At 57.9% G+C, this 15,915-nt stretch overlaps 1 protein-coding gene across 5 annotated transcripts in view; it reads left to right on the forward strand.

Moving 5' to 3' along the window:
• PHF2 (PHD finger protein 2) overlaps window positions 1–15,915 on the forward strand; it is a 93,418-nt gene that overhangs the window by 70,652 nt on the left and 6,851 nt on the right. For 2 of the 5 annotated variants that reach the window (XM_061426239.1, XM_061426237.1), the window contains exons 8-18: window positions 585–672; window positions 1,140–1,246; window positions 2,828–2,919; window positions 4,208–4,297; window positions 4,905–5,264; window positions 7,053–7,172; window positions 7,602–7,720; window positions 9,555–9,733; window positions 9,880–9,950; window positions 10,799–10,959; window positions 15,254–15,528. In XM_061426239.1, the coding sequence (XP_061282223.1) occupies window positions 585–672; window positions 1,140–1,246; window positions 2,828–2,919; window positions 4,208–4,297; window positions 4,905–5,264; window positions 7,053–7,172; window positions 7,602–7,720; window positions 9,555–9,733; window positions 9,880–9,950; window positions 10,799–10,959; window positions 15,254–15,528 (1,662 nt within the window). Of the gene's footprint in view, window positions 1–584; window positions 673–1,139; window positions 1,247–2,827; window positions 2,920–4,207; window positions 4,298–4,904; window positions 5,265–7,052; window positions 7,173–7,601; window positions 7,721–9,554; window positions 9,734–9,879; window positions 9,951–10,795; window positions 10,960–15,253; window positions 15,529–15,915 lie in introns of all 5 variants that reach the window. The other 3 variants (XM_061426238.1, XM_061426236.1, XM_061426240.1) reach the window with 2 other exon arrangements.

Raw genomic sequence — 15,915 nt, forward strand, 5'->3', positions numbered from 1 at the left:
TACAATACTATCATCATGCTTTAAAAATGAACAGTTAACCATGCCAGTATTACCCAATGGCCAATCAGTGTTCAGATTTTCTAGTTGTCATATATGGAGGCCCTCACATTTCCACTGACTTGGGTGCCTCCGAGTCCTTCCTGGTCTAGCCCCTACTCCTGTTTCCTACAACCACAGCTATTTCTCAGAGTCTGGGGGGACAAACCCAGCTCTCCTGGGAGTTGTGGCAGCTCTGCCTGTCCGTCCGTCCTGCATGTGGAGATCAGGAATGCCAGGCAGCCCACCCCTGGGTTGGGTCTGAGCAAGTCTCTTGGGCTCCTGGGCCTGAGTTTCCCTGTCTATACCGCACAGGGCTGGATAGAACAGACTGGGCCAGTTCGAACATAGGCCATCCTTCTGGGAGGGCGCACCCAATCATTACATAGAAGCCAGGGCCGGAGCACCTTCCAGGGCTCCGGATGGATGGGGGCACAGAGCAAGGGCTGGTAGGAGCCTGAGCCCATGCTGGCTGGAGTCAGGCCAGGTATGCCAAGAGCCTGGCGTGAGAACACTGTGAAGAGGTGGCCTCATCCCTGTCCCCACAGGCTGGATTTACGCCACTCTGACGCCTGTGGACTGCCTGGCCTTCGCGGGACATTTCCTCCACAGCCTGAGTGTGGAGATGCAGATGAGGTAGGGCCTCACCTGACTCCCCGGCTCCACCGTGGTATGATGATGCCTCCCCTGAGTCCTGGCCGGGCCCAGCCCATGGGTGACCCTCGGCACGGCTGTTTGCCTAGCCAGGCGTCCGCGTGGTGGGGAGGAAGGAGGAGATGAGCTGTGATCCTACCAGGGCCCCTGAGTTGCCTGGTTGCTGGACAGCCTCAGGCCTGTAATAGACTTGGGGGGAACTTAAAGGCCGAGCCGCCTACTCCTTGAGCACTGACCCAGAGCTCTAGCAGCCGTGGCCCATGGGGCTCACCTTCACACCAAGCGGTCATCCTGAGGTGGTCCCCTGGTTCACCTTGCTGTTAAGGCCCAGCAGGGAGGCCCGAGTGGGCATGGCCGCAGTGTAGCCTCCAGCTGTGGCGTGGGTTCACCTTCCTTCATTACCTGCTCAGAGCTTCATACACTGAATAGTTCTTTGCTGTGGCTTCCAGAGCATACGAAGTGGAAAGAAGGTTGAAACTGGGCAGCCTGACTCAGTTTCCCAACTTCGAAACTGCCTGCTGGTACATGGGGAAGCACCTGCTGGAGGCGTTCAAAAGTACGTCATCTCCTGGTCAGCGTCTTTGCCTGTGGCTGTGGGCAGTTAGTTGCGGGCGGAGCTCAGGGATGCCGGAGAGTGGTCACAGGTCTGCCATCATGCAGCAGGGCGGCTGGGCCCTGGGGCACAGGCTGAGCGCTGCCCTCATGGGGCCTGAGCAGAAAGTCCCCTCAGCTCCCAGGCCTTGCTTTCCCTGTCTGTGTGCTATGGGGCTGGAGGGGGCTCCTGCCTGCAGGGTTGTCTGGTGTTGCAGAAGGAGCTCTGGCCACATATTTCCAGACCTGGTGTGTGTTCTGCTTGGTCCCTGTGGCCCTGTGTGGTTACTGACAGGGCTCAGTTGGGACATCGAGAGGCCTGGGGTCTGCCTGGCTACCAGCCAAGGGACCCCGGTAGCACCCCTGCTGTGCTTGGGGGAGTGAGGATGCCAGAGTCCCCCGGGGAAGGCCGTGGGGAGGGATGGGCTTTACTGGGTCCCTGCCCTCCATGAACATGGCCCTCCATCCTACGTCCTGCCAGCCCTGCCTTTGGGATCAACTCGAGGTGGCCAGCTCCTGCTCAGGTCTCCAGACTTTCTGCAGCCATGTGAGGGATGCAGGAGGAGCATTTGCTTTCATGGAGAGCTTCCTTTTTCAGCAGCACCTGCCTTCCAGGAAGCTGCTCTTTTGTGTTCTGATAAGAGTCTCAAGTAGAGACCTCCTTATCAGGACTCCTTTGTACTTTGACTCTAATTTGAGATCAGAAGGCTGAAAATGGTTCTTAACCTGGGCTGGCTAGGTTTCAGTGAAATTCATCCATCATTTTCTAAACTTCAGCCCTGTACTCCAGGCAGAAGGACTGCCCTGCTCTGGGGTTTCTTGCTGGGGAGATGGAATGGGGTTTGTATGGGCAGAATCACACCCTAAGGACCTGGGGACGGCTTGGCTAGGGTGACTGCTGACTAGCTGGGCCTTGCTGGGATGCCCTTGCCTCTCTGCCTTGGGCCTTCCTCTGTGATGGGGCTGACAGCTCAGCAGCCTCAGAGCTGAGAGGGCCCAGGGGTTTGCCACAGGCCAGACATGGTCATCTGGTGGTGTCAGAGCTCAGGGCTGTTCTGCCTCCATGGTGAACTCTCTGCCTGAAGGGGGAATGCTCTGTCCCTTCTGTTTGGGGGCAGCTCTGGCTCCCAAGGATGTGATTGAGGTGGTGCTTGCCCTGGGCCACCCCAGTGGGAAGTGGGCACACTGCCTGAGCTATGCAGGGGGCTGTGAGCGGGTGGGATCCGCATCGGGGACGCTTGGTTTGGGGCATGACTGTGGTCCCTCACTGTCGCAGGCTGGGGCCCAGTGGAGGGGGAGCCAGCCCACTGCCTGAGGGGCCTGGTGGGTGGACAGTGGGAAGGCCAGTCCTGCCCCTTGCAGAGCATCTTAGATGGGCATCCCCTGGGTTCCAAGAGGAACCGTTGGCAGTTGGGCAGGTGGTGGTGGGCACATGCCTCTGAAAGCTCTGGCCCTGAATATCCCCCACCACCGGGGCTTTGAGTCACCTGCAGGTGGCAGGGGAGAGTGGGTACCCTCCTGAGCAAACCCGTCCGTCTTCCCCCAGGTTCTCACAAATCTGGGAAGCAGCTGCCCCCTCATTTAGTCCAAGGAGCTAAAATTCTCAATGGTGCTTTCAGATCATGGACGAGAAAGCAGGTAGGGAAGTGTGCTAGGCATGACCCAGGGCAGAAGGGAGGGCGGCAGGCGGGGCGTCATCCCTCGGGCTTGTCCTTCCTTCGGTGGGAACTAGCATGTGAGAGGCAGGTGGAGGGCACCTGGCCAGTCACATATCTGTTGGTGGGGGCAGATGCGGGAGAGGGCCCACCACCTCGGGACCTGGCTTGAGCGGGGGGGCTGGGTGGCAGGGAGATTCAGTGAGAGGTGAGGTGGTAGAGATGGCACTGCGTGGACCCTGAAGGCCAGGGAGCGGGGAGGACTCGATTCAGTGACTGGCTGGAGGGTCACATTCTGAATAGGAGAGTGGAGATGTCCTCGTTGTCCCACTGACTGGTGCAGGCGTCACCTCAGGAGCTGGCTTTGCTCTATGACTAGGACAGTCCCTTTGCCCTACGTGCCTCCATCCCCCCCGACCATAGGAGCACTGCCCTGTGCCCCTCCTGACTCCCTTGAAGCAGCATTTCTGGGTCCCCCCGCTTTGAAAGCATCGGCACCCTCACTAGCGTCCATGCAGTGGCTACTTCTCCTCAGGGAGGCTCCAGAAAAGCAACTTCCAACTTCCCTTGGCATCCTGCCTGGATTGTTGGTACAGAGGGAGGGGAGAGGCCTGGTCAGCCTCAGGGCTCCCTGTCTACTGCCTTGGGAACCCCTGCCAGTCAGGGGTGCCAGCATAGTCTGAGCAGATCCCACCAGGCCCCCAGAAAGTCTTGAGGAAGTGGGGAGTCCAAGAGGGGAGCACTGTGCGTCTCTCACGGGTGAGCTGGGTGGGGTGGGGCAGTAGGTACCCTCCTAGGGCCGTCCTTCGGTTCTCAAAGCCTGGAGTGGGGCAGGGTGTGCCCCCTGACTCACACCAGTTGTCTGGCCAGGTGAAGTGGCCTCACGCCCAGGAAGAAGGGATAGCCTACATTCACGTCACAGCTGGTAGTGGCACTGGGCACCCCCTCCCCTCTGGGACTTACTGTCCATCTGTAAGAGTGGGATCGTGGCAGAGCCTCCTCGTCAGCACAGTGTCTGGCTAGAGTGGGCTAACGCCCTTGGGGCCCCCAGCAGCCAGTCCAGGCCTGTGGCAGTGCCTTCCCTTCTGCCTGTCTGGGTGGCAGTGGGGCTGGAGGTCCTGGCTGGGTAGATGGGGGACAGCCTGGAGGGACAGAGGGCATGAGTCAGGAACCACAGAAGCTGAGCCTGCTTGGGGCCCCTGCGAGTGGAGAGGGAGTGGGCATCTGTGCCCAGACTTGGCAGCTGACCCTGTGCATGGGCTGTCCTGCAGGCTTTGGCAGAACATGAGGACGAGCTCCCAGAGCACTTCAAACCCTCGCAGCTCATCAAAGACCTCGCCAAAGAGATCCGGCTCAGTGAGGTAGGGCTCACCCTGGTGGCCTGCTGACCCTGCTTGAGGGATGTCTCTGCCTGTCTTCCCTGGTTATCCTGTGAGGGTCGGGCACATGGGAAGCATCCCCTCCCCCAGCCCTCTGGGGCAGGGTCAGCTGCACGATGACGCTGGATCCTCGGCCCTGGTGGCAGACTCACAGTCTCCTGGTGGGATCCTCGGGAATGAGAGAGTGTGGGGATGCTGTGTAGCCCCCTGTGCGGGGGGATGACTCTGCCGCAAGGACTGCTTTAGCCCCTTGAGGCTCAGCTTGTGCGAGCCTGTCCAGCCCCCAGCCTCCCCGTGCCTTGGGGTGGGACAGCAGTCCCCACCAAGGAGGTAGAGGGGTCAAGTGGCTGCTGATGTGGATGGTGTGAGACAGGTGTGAAATTGTCACACAGATGGTATGGATGGTGTGACTGTGTTCATAGATAGTGTAGGTGGGTGTGAGCCTGTTATACAGATGGTGTAGGATACGTGTGAGCGTGTCACCAGTGATGCAGACAGATGCTCCTTTTCTGCCTGTTCCCCACGGCCTGGGGCTGTGAGACCCTCCTAGCAGGGCACTCTTGGTCACCTCTTCCTGTCCTTTTCCCAGAATGCCTCCAAGGCCTCCCGACCTGAAGTAACTGCGGCTGTCTCCTCAGACGAGGTCTGTTTTGGGGACCGGGAAAAGGAGGAGCCCCCATCCCCCATTGAGGCCAGCCCTCCGCGGTCCTTCCTGGAGAAAGTGTCCAAAAAAAAGACTCCCAAAACCGTGAAGATGCCCAAGCCGTCCAAAGTTCCTAAGCCCCCCAAGCCCCCCAAGCCTCCCAAGTCACTGAAGCTCAAGGATGGGAGCAAGAAGAAAGGGAAGAAGTGCAGGGGCTCAGCATCACCCACCATCCCCAACCTGGACCTGTTGGAGGCCCACACCAAGGAGGCACTGACCAAGATCGAGCCTCCTAAGAAGGGCAAGGTGGGTGGTCTTGACCTCCCTACCTGTAGTCAGTGGGCCTGCAGACACCTCCGTGGAGCGGGCCTGTGGACTGGTGCTGGAGACCCAGGGCAGCTGGGCTCTGCCCCAGCAAGCTTGGTGTAGTGGGCAGCTGGGGAGAGACCCTCATGATAAAGGCAGCGGAGTCTGTCCTGGGTCAGGGTGGGTCAGACCCACCTGGGTCAGGGTGGGTCAGACCATCAAGGGTCACCTGGGGGGACAAGCCAGCTGAGTCTTCCCTGGGGCCTAGACATTGGCTGAAACCTAAAGGTGGGTGAGGCACCCAGTGGAGGGCAATGGGGAGGCAGGAGTGGAGGTGATGATGGGCCAGGCTTCCTTGGGGCCCTGAGCCCCTGTGGCAGTAAGAGAGCAGGCCTGGCCTTGAAGTCCCATCAGTGTGAGTAGAGGGTCTTAGGTATGGACTTTGGGAACAGTGAGTCTCTGAAAGCAGGCCATACTGAATGGTTTCCTGCTAGTGGAACATCATTACCCGATGTTTCAGGGCTTAAGTGGGGCACATGGTTTTTCCTTTTCTCAATGCAAAGAGGGCAGATGAATGTATGAATTAATAGATGGATGAGTGGATGGAAAGAAGAGAGGGAGGAAGGAAGGGTAGGAGGAGGAAGAGTGGTTGAATGAATGGGTGGGTGAATGATTTATGAGTGGGTGAGTGGATGGATGAATGGTTGGTGAATGAATGAGTGTATGGGTGGGTGGATGGATGGATGGTGTGGATGGATGGTGGGTGGGTGGATAGGTAGATAGTGGATGGTGGGTGGGTAGATAGGTGGATAGTGGATGGTGGGTGGGTAGATAGGTGGATAGTGGATGGTGGGTGGGTAGATAGGTGGATAGTGGATGGTGGGTGGGTGGATAGGTGGAGTGGATGGTGGGTGGGTGGATAGGTGGATAGTGGATGGTGGGTGGTGGATAGGTGGATGGTGGATGGTGGATATGTGTGTGGTGGATAATTGGATGGATGGGTGGATGGATGGGTGGGTAGATGGAAGGATGGTGTGGATGGATGGGTGGGTGGGTGGATGGTGGGTGGGTGGATAGGTGGTAGTGGATGGTGGGTGGTGGATAGGTGGATAGTGGATGGTGGGTGGTGGATAGGTGGATGGTGGGTGGTGGATATGTGTGTGGTGGATAATTGGATGGGTGGGTGGATGGATGGATGGTGTGGATGGATGGGTAGGTGGGTGGATGGTGGGTGGGTGGGTTGGTGGATAGTGGATGGTGAATGGGTGGATAGGTGGATGGTGGATAATTAGATGGGTGGGTGGATGGATGGTGGGTGGGTAGGTAGATAGTGGATGGTGGGTGGTGGATAGGTGTGAGGTGGATAATTGGATGGGTGGGTGGGTGGATAGGTGGATAGTGGATGGTGGGTGGTGGATAGGTAGATGGTGGGTGGTGGATAGGTGTGTGGTGGATAATTGGATGGGTGGGTGGGTGGATGGATGGTGTGGATGGATGGTGTGGATGGATGGGTGGGTGGGTGGATGGTGGGTGGGTGGATAGTGGATGGTGGGTGGGTGGATAGTGGATGGTGAGTGGTAGATAGATGGATGGGGGATAATTGGATGGGTGGGCAGATGGACGGATGGCTAGTTGGATACGTGGTTGGGTATATTGATGGATAGATGAACTGATGTATGTAGGCCAGCAGGAGGTGGGGACTCTGTGCTGTAGGGACTTTGTATTGTAGCCTGATGGACCCTGCTGCCCTCCCATGTCTGCTACTAGATCATGGCTAGTATTTTCTAGGCCACAAAGAATGTCCTGAGTGTGCCCAACAAGGAGGTGATCAGCACGCAGAATGACGTGGAGCGGTTGGAAATCCGAGAGCAAACTAAGAGCAAGTCAGAGGCCAAATGGAAGTATAAGGTGAGGTGTGTGTGTGTGCAGGTGTGCTGGTGAGTGAGTCTACCCTCAGGGAGGGCTGTTAGTGAAAGAAGGTGGTGTGTGAGGCAGGTGTGGGCTTGGTGGCGCGTGTGGGGTGTGTCAGGGTGTGTGCTGTGAAGGTCTTTGAGGGTCTGGGTGTGCACGTGGCCTCCTGGAGCCACCTTCTGAGGGTTGGTGTGGGCACATCTTAGCCTAAGAGGATGGACGCTGTTGCCCTTAGTGGCCTGCCCTGGTTCTAGCTGGCAGTCCTGGAGCTGGTCAGCATCCAAGGGCAGTTCCTGTGGACCTGGGGCTGTGGTGGGCCTGGGTCCTCGGGTGACATGTCAGAGGAAGGAGGCTGGCCTGTCCTGCTGCCTCTGCCCACTGGGCACCTGTATGGGGTTCAGGGACGGTCCTGGGTTTGCTTTTCAGAACAGCAAACCTGACTCCCTGCTGAAGATGGAGGAAGAGCAGAAGTTGGAGAAGTCTCCTCTGTCAGGGAACAAGGACACCAAGTTCTCCTTCTCCTTCTCCAACAAGAAACTGCTTGGGTACGTGAATGCTTGTGCCAGGAGGGGTTGGTTGTACACGCACCACATGTTGCCACACATACCCTGAGCATCTCCTCTCCACATCACACACACACATGCCCTGCTTGTGCACACCTCATACACACACATACACTCGCCTGGAGGACTCTGCAGATGAGCCTCTGTCCTGAGCTAGAGGACAGGCACACCCCTCATGAGGGCCTCACCAGGCTGACCCCTTTCCTGCCTCCTAAACCAAAGAGCTCAGGTAGGTAGGCAGGGAGCAGTGGTGTGTGCGGCAAGGAGGGGAGGGTATGATTGGGCAGATATTAGCCAAGTGCTGTCCTGGGCTGTCACAGAGGACATCGTAGGGGTCAGGATCTTGGCCTAGGAGTCCAGAGGGCAGTGGGGAGAGGCTGGTATGAGCCCAGTACTCTCAAATCCACCTGAAATTATGGCTGTGATTGGGGCCATGGAAGGAGGATTTGTGGGGCCTGGGGTGCTATGGAGTCCGTGGGTGCCCAAGGGAATTGGTGGGAGGGCTTCCTGGAGGAGATGGCCCTAAGCTGAGAGGTGGGGCACCCAGCCTGGGTGGGTCTGTGTGTGTGAGCTGGTGTGTCTAGGTCCCAGACTGTGTAAGGGATCTCGGTCGGCTGACCAGTGTGGTGGGCTGGCCAGATGGGAGGTGGGTGGGCCAGGAGCCCTGTACCCACCGAGAAGCCCCTCGCTGGCCTTGGTCTGGCAGTTGTATGTTAAATCCAAAGTGCAGCGTGGGTGCCTAACAAACAGGAGGTAGACACATCCCAGTGGGAACGGGGCCACTTTACGCCTGTGGATCTGAGTTTTCTCATCTGCAAAATGGGAGAAGGCCACTTTCAGGCTGCGGGACACAGCCATCAGTGTCTGGTGTGCGTGCAGGGCCCGGCACAGGTGGGCCTGCTTTTCCCAAGAGCTCGTGGCAGTGTGCCAAGGCCTCTTGGCAAACAGATGGGTTGGATCTGTTGCCATGACTTCACGGCCCTGGGCATGTCCTTGACTTATCTGAAGCTCAGCTGGTGGGTCCCGGGGAGCTTTTGACAGCATTAACTGTATGACTGACTGACCATGCTAGAGTTTAGAAATGGAAGGGAGAAAAGGAGACATGATTCTATAACCATGTGTGTACACGGGTATGTGTATGTACACGGGTATGTGTGTGTACACGGGTATGTGTGTGTACACGTGTGTGTGTGTTGCATGATGTAACTCATGCCCACACCCAGCAGGGCTCACTGCCAGCTGTCCTCGGTATTTCCACTGTTGGGAACCGGAGCTGTGCCCATTGGGAATTGCAGACGCCTGTGCCCTGCCTGCTCTTCCCCACTGCTGAGTGTGCACTTGTGCCCTCAGCTGACCCCGGGGGCAGCAGCTGGAGCATCAGACTCTGCTCGTTTGCAGTAGCCCTGTGGCCCCAGGAGGGAGATTTGTTATGTTGTTCCTACACCTCAGCCCTGAAATTATTTTTCCATAATAACTGTGTGAATAAAAAACCCAGGCCAGTTGGCACCGGCTGTGTCTGACTCTGAGCTTGTATCAGGCCCAGAGCAGGCTGACGGAAGTCCAGCACTCGTCCAGCAGCGAGGATCAGGGGGCAGTTAGGGGCACAACCTCACACAGCCTGAGAAAGGGCCGGGCATGTACCTCGTGGGTTGTGTGCTGTCCTTGCTGGGGTCATGGCATTGGAGAGGAGGCTGTGGGGTTGGGAGGAGTCCAGCGCTTACTGTTGGTCTTCCAAGGCCTGTTGAGGGGTGGAGTGCTGGGGGCACTGGCCAGGCTGTGCAGATGCCCACTGACCAGCCCTTTTCTCCCACCCCAGCTCCAAGGCCCTCAAGCCACAGCCCGGCCCAGGGGTGTTCGGGGCCTTGCAGAACTTCAAGGAGGACAAGCCCCAGCCGGTGCGGGATGAGTATGAATATGTGTCGGATGATGGGGAGCTCAAGATTGACGAATTCCCTATTAGGAGAAAGAAAAATGCTCCGAAGAGGGACTTGTCCTGTGAGTTGGGGGAATACGGGGAGGGGGCAGACCCAGCCCCGTAGGAGCCATCCCGGGCATGTGGAGTGGGCGTTGGATGTGGCTGGACTAGGGTCCCCCTGTGCCCCTCCAAAGTTGCCATTGACTCCCATCTGCTCTGCTTTCAGTCCTACTGGACAAGAAGGAGCCGCTGCCCACGCCCGTTACAAAGCCAAAGCTGGACTCGGCGCTCTACAAGGTAAGCGACTGCCTTCTGGGACACTGGTCACGGGAGTGAGCAAGATAGCCATCTCTGTGTCTGGCTGTTCTTGAGTCAGTGGCCCGCCTACCACTTGGTGGGGCATCTCTGACTGAGCCTTCTGGGTGGAGTGCAGAGGGGGACGTTTTCCTGGGGAAGCTGGCTGGGCTCCAGATGTGGGACTGTGAGCCCTGGGGCCCTGCACAAAGGGGCAGAAGCAAAGTCGGGACTCGTGGAAGGTCTACAGGTGTCTGAGTGGTGGGGCCTCTGGAGCTGCGCTCCTCAGTCAGATCCACGAGTTTCCCTGATGCTTGAGGATGGTGGTACAGAGGGTAGCAGGCCAGGCTGCTGGGGGGTGGGTCTTGCACTGAGGTATGGTGGTTAAGTTAGATGGCCTCCAAGGCCACGCGTGTCCAGCCCAGGATGTGATGGCCATCTCCCAGGAAGCCAAGTTCCAGGAAGATGGGTGATACCATACCTGCAGAGCCCAGGGTGTCCCTGCGGAGCCACCTGCCAGGGGCTGTTAACAGGTGTCCTTCAGGCGCAGGTTCACCCACCTGATCCCTGTCCAACCACGGCAACTCTTCTTGTATCTGTGCTCAATACTGGAGCTCTCACATAAGGTTCTGTAAACCAGGGCTCATCTGGCACAGTGGTGCAGTTGGGGCTGCAGGCTCCCAGCACAAAGCTCAGGCGCCCATGCTCTGCAGTGTGTGTCTGGTCAGTCAGCCTCCCGGTGCTCAGCACAAGGACAAGCTCTTTAAAAACCTCTTTTTCTCACTGGAGTGAAACAGTCCCATCCCTACCCCCAAGCCCTTTTCTGACTGGCTGCTCTGTCCCTACAGCAGAGCGATGACTCCTCTGATGAGGGCTCACTGCACATAGACACGGACACCAAGCCCGCCCGCAATGCCAAAGTGAAGAAGGACAGCGGGGGTTCAGCCGCGGGCATCCTGGACCTGCTTCAGGCCAGTGAGGAGGTTGGCGCACTCGAGTACAACCCCAACAGGTAGGCCTAGTGCCCTCAGGGAACTGGGGGGACTGGGTGCTTCCACAGAGTTGGGCCAAACAGGGCTCCATCAGCCCATGTCCTGGAGGCTGGACAGTCAGAGTGGGACCCCTGCCTGGCAGAGGTGGTGCCAGGTTGCCAGGGAGGTGAGCGGGGGCTGGCTATGTAGGTCCTTCGTGTTGCAGACCTCCTGTGTGAGGAGTCTGTGGGGCCTCCATATCTGTGTGCCTGCGGGAAAGCAGGGCCAGGCTGGGTACCTGGAGGGTATCAGGGTTTTTCCAGACTGGGACGTCCAGCTGTCTCTGCCTCGTCATTTCCCAAATGCCATAAAAATGACCTAAGAAAATTCCACAGTGTCTGCCTGGTGTTAGGGTAAAGAGCATTCATGGGCCTCTCTGGGACTCCAAGCTGGCTTCCCTGCAGAGCCGTCATCTGCAGCAAGGGAGATGATGGCTTCAGAGCTTGGGATGTGAGAGCCCATTCCATGAGAAAGGGCTGGATAGGCCAGGGTCCCAGATTCCCACCCCAACTGGGAGTGTGTGGGAGCTAAGCCAGGCTACCCTTGAGACCTGTTTGAGTCCACATGTGAGGCCTCAGGAGCCCACTCACTGCTGGTGTATATGCTGCCCTTTCCTGGAGGCCCTGAGCTTCCAGGCGATCAGGCAGGCCAGGACATGTGTCTGCTCAGCTCAGGTAGTCCTCCCTGCCTAGGCCTGCCCAGTTTCAATCCTTTGATTTGAGAGAAATGGATTAATTCTCTTGGGCTTTTGCATTGGATGGGAGGCCATGGGGCTTGTTTTTCTCATGATTGTCGTTATTTAGTTGCTCAATCATACCTGACTCTTTGTCACCCCATGGACTGTGGCCCACCAGGCTCCTCTGTCCATGGGATTTCCCAGGCAAGAATACTGGAGTGGTTTGCCATTTCCTTCCCCAGGGGATCTTCGCAACCCAGGGATTGAACCCGAGTCTCCTGCCTTGTAGGTGGATTCTTTACCACTGGGCCACCAGGGAAGCCCCTTTTCTCAGGATGGTCCCAGTTAAATTCCCTTTTGGTCCCAATTGGCCCCAGTTGGCTCTTGCTTTTAAGCATCATGGGACATTTTTTTTTTTTTTCCCACATGGAATTTCTACAAGTACCACAGACAGACCAAGGGACGGGGGCCTGTGTCCCCTGCAGCCTCCCCATTCTGGAAGTGTCTGCTACCATGGTGAGGGCTGGCTCCCCTCCTAGTTCTTGAGTCATCAGGAGATTCCTGCTGCATCGATGGGGAAACTGAGGCTGAGAGAGCTTAGGTGACTTGCTCAAGGCCACACAGCTAGGAGGCAGCAGAGGCAAGACTAGCATCTCCATTTGCTAATGATGGAGCCTAAGCGTGGGGGTTCTGGAAGGCTGACCTTGCTAGATGGTGTCATCCAGCCAGGGGGGGTGACTTGGCCTGAGGGAGGCAGGGCTTACGTGGTCTGATCCGGGTTTGGTCCTCCAGATCTGCCTTTCAGCCCGTGCTACCAGGATTAAGGTCTGAGGGCTACCTGGGCCAGTGGAGGCACATGTCTGCCCCATCTCAGACAGTGGGGCCCCAGCAGGAGGATTAGGGCTTGATTGAAAAGCGTTCTTCCTAAATCAAATGGTTGTATTTTCTTTCACTGATTATCATTTTTTGTGCAGTGTTATGCTCACAGATAGCCATAGGTGCCTTTTCTCATGGGAGTAGAGTATGGTTGGAGGCTGCTACAGAGCTGTGGGGTACAGATTTCCTGTTCAGCATGAAGTGGTTTCTGTAGATAAGGCAGACCCAAGCCCCTCAACTGCAGAGATGCCTCGGTGGTGGCAGGAGGGACCCTGGCCTGAGATCCCTTTGCCGGGAGGAGAAGCCTGGCTGTGAGCCCCCTTCTGCTGGAGGGGCTGGTGCCCGGGCTGGCCCCACATCTCTTCAGAGGTGCCTCTCTTCTGGGAATGCTCTGGCTAGCTGGCACCTCAGTGACGGAATGATGCTCACCCGGGTCCCCTGTGAGCTCCATGGAGAGCTCCCCGCAAAACTGGATGAGGGCAGATGAGGCTGGTGCCAGAACTCTGCCCGGAGCTGGGACACAGGGCCTGCAGCCTGGGCTCCTGACTGAGCAAGGGCATGGCCTGTTGGGAGAGGGCGGCCAGTCTGTGGACGCGCTGTGAACTGATCTGTAGGTACACACGTGTGTGCTCACACACGCCTGCACACGTGCACGTGTGCCTGCCGGGGCTGGCCTCCTTGGCCGCCGCAGGCAGTTCCTTTCCCAAGTCTCCCATTTGGAGTGTAGGTCAGTGTTTGATGGTCCATTTGCTCTGTTTTAAGTATTTGCTTTTTTGGAAAAAAACAGCTGAAGAAAATGGAGGAAAATATGTTAATTTCTTGTGGATGGTTTGCTTAGTGTTTACCGCCGGGGGGGAAGGAGAGGATTTTGGTATGATAATTGGAGGATTAAGGTATTATTTTCCATGCACACTGGTTAGACTTTGCTCCTTGATTTGCCGGCCCACGTGGCCAGTCTGCAGCCCTGGGCTCCAAGGCCCCTCCCTCTCAGTTGCAGCGGAGCTGGGCTGGGACCACGACGTCCAGATGGCACAGGCAGGCGGCTGGCTTCCATGCTGGCTCCCGGAGGACCCTCGTGGTGGGTGTCCTGGCCCCCACCCTGCCATCCCTGCAGGAAGCCTGGCGTTTGTCCAGGCCATAAGGCTGGGTGAGGATGCCTGGGACCTTCAGGGCCTCATCTGCAGAGCACTGGAGAGCCTGGTGCAGAGCGTGGGGGGCCATCTATCAGCTCTTGCTGGCTCTCGTACTTGGCCGGGCTGGGGGTGGGGGGGGTCCATCCCTGCTCAGAAAGCATCAGTGATGATGGTATAGCAATGATACTACCGCTCCCAAACGCCATGTGCTCCTGACTGGGTCTGGGTATCCCTCTGCCTTCATGGCACAGGACAGTGGGGGTTGGGAGGACACTGGGGCAGGTGGAAGGTCTGGTGGAGAGCTCCTAACTCTCCACAGCGGTCTGATCATACTTGATTTTTCCCACTGTTTGTGGCTTTGGAACCATAATCCATCCGCTTCTAGCAAAAGCCCAAAACACTGCGGTCCAGTACGTCTTGGGTGGGGCTGGGGGAAGCGGTATTCATGGAGGACTGCCCAGAGAGGCGCCCGCCCGTCGCTGCCTCCTGGCTTAGGGCAGAGTCCCTGGCCTGGAGCCCAGCAGTACCCCTCGCAGGATGACTTTTGTCCAAGCTTGTCTCGGTGGGCCCCCAGGAACACAGGGGACCACCCTCTGTGTCTGTGCTTCCTGGGGCCAGCTCTATCTCCCTATACTCTCCAACCTCAGTCTTGGGAACTTTATGTCTGAGCAGGGATTTCTTCTCATTTTAATGTCTTACTAGAGATGCTTCAAACACTTCTTGGAAGTTGGGGAGGGGGCAGGGACCATGCAGAACCACCAGCGTGGTTCTGTGGGTACACTTTTGGGTGCTGCTTTTGTGTTCTGGCAGGTCTGTGGGTGTGTCCATCCCCCAGGGGCACATGGGGCAGGCTGGAGGGGGCCTGAGTGTCACACATGCAAGACGGGCCCACTGCTGGGCCTCCTGGGCCTCCTGGGTCTGTGACCAGGGAGGAGAGCCAAGCGTTGCGCCATTCCAGGCCCTGCTTCCTCAGGAACCAGGGGGCAGTGAGAGGTATGGCCAGGCTCCCCAGAGGCTGGGGTGGACTCTCCTGACCCAGGTGGAAAAATGTCTGGGGTGATGGGCAAGGGTGAGGGTGTGGGTGCAGATGCAGTCATAAAAAGATGGTGTGGGTCACCTGGGGAGATCGAGTGCCATGGGAGGGAGCCGGCTGAGCCGCTCCATCTCAGGTGCTGGATGAGATGTGGGGGAAGCACCCACGACTGGGGCTTAGTGCAGGAGCCCATGGTGGGCGCAGGGGTGCACAGAGAATGGAAGAGGGAGGGAGAGGTGGCCTGGGTCCTTGGGGGGATTCTGCTTATTGACCTCATGATGGGAGAGATCAGGAGCACCTTTGTCTGCCTCTCCCTCGTCCCCTCCCTCCACTTCCCCCTCCCTTTTTTCTCTATTTATGCCCCTCTCTGTCCCAAGGCCTCCAGCTCTCCCTTCGATGTTGGGGGATGGGGGGCAGAGGGTAGAGGAAGCGGGTAGCTGGTCCTTTCCATGGGGAAATGATCAGCCCCCACCGTCCTCCCCCCACGCCCTCTGCTGGCTGCTGAGAGGGAGGATGTGTGGGCCATGGGCTGAGTGCCTGTCTCTCTGTGCCTCCAGCCAGCCCCCCGCCTCCCCCAGCACACAGGAAGCCATTCAGGGAATGCTGTCCATGGCCAACCTGCAGGCTTCCGACTCCTGCCTGCAGACCACGTGGGGTGCTGGCCAGGCCAAGGGCAGCTCGCTGGCCGCCCATGGTGCCCGGAAGAACGGGGCTGGTGGGAAGAGCGCAGGCAAGCGGTTGCTGAAGAGGGCGGCCAAGAACAGCGTGGACCTGGACGATTATGAGGAGGAGCAGGACCACCTGGACGCCTGCTTCAAGGACTCGGACTATGGTGAGTGCTGCTGTGCAGGGAGAGGTGCCTGTCCTGGGTGCTGGGAGCCAGACCCTCTTGCGGATATAATTCACAGGCCTTAGATGTTTCCCTTTAGAAGCATGCAACTCAGTGGTGCTTAGTGTATTCAGAGGGATGGGTCTGCTGCCGTCAGCACCCCCAACTGGAGAACATTTCATCAAAGGAAACCCTGCCCTCTGTCCATTAAGAGTCAATTTGCCTCCCCTGATTTACGCTGCTGCTACTGCTGCTGCTGCTAAGTCGCTTCAGTCGTGTCCGACTCTGTGCGACCCCATAGACGGTAGCCCACCAGGCTTCCCCGTCCCTGGGGTTCTCCAGGCAAGAACACTGGAGTGGGTTGCCATTTCCTTCTCCAATGCATGAAAG

Source organism: Bos javanicus, chromosome 8, assembly GCF_032452875.1.
Source record: "Bos javanicus breed banteng chromosome 8, ARS-OSU_banteng_1.0, whole genome shotgun sequence".
Lineage (NCBI taxonomy): Eukaryota > Metazoa > Chordata > Mammalia > Artiodactyla > Bovidae > Bos > Bos javanicus.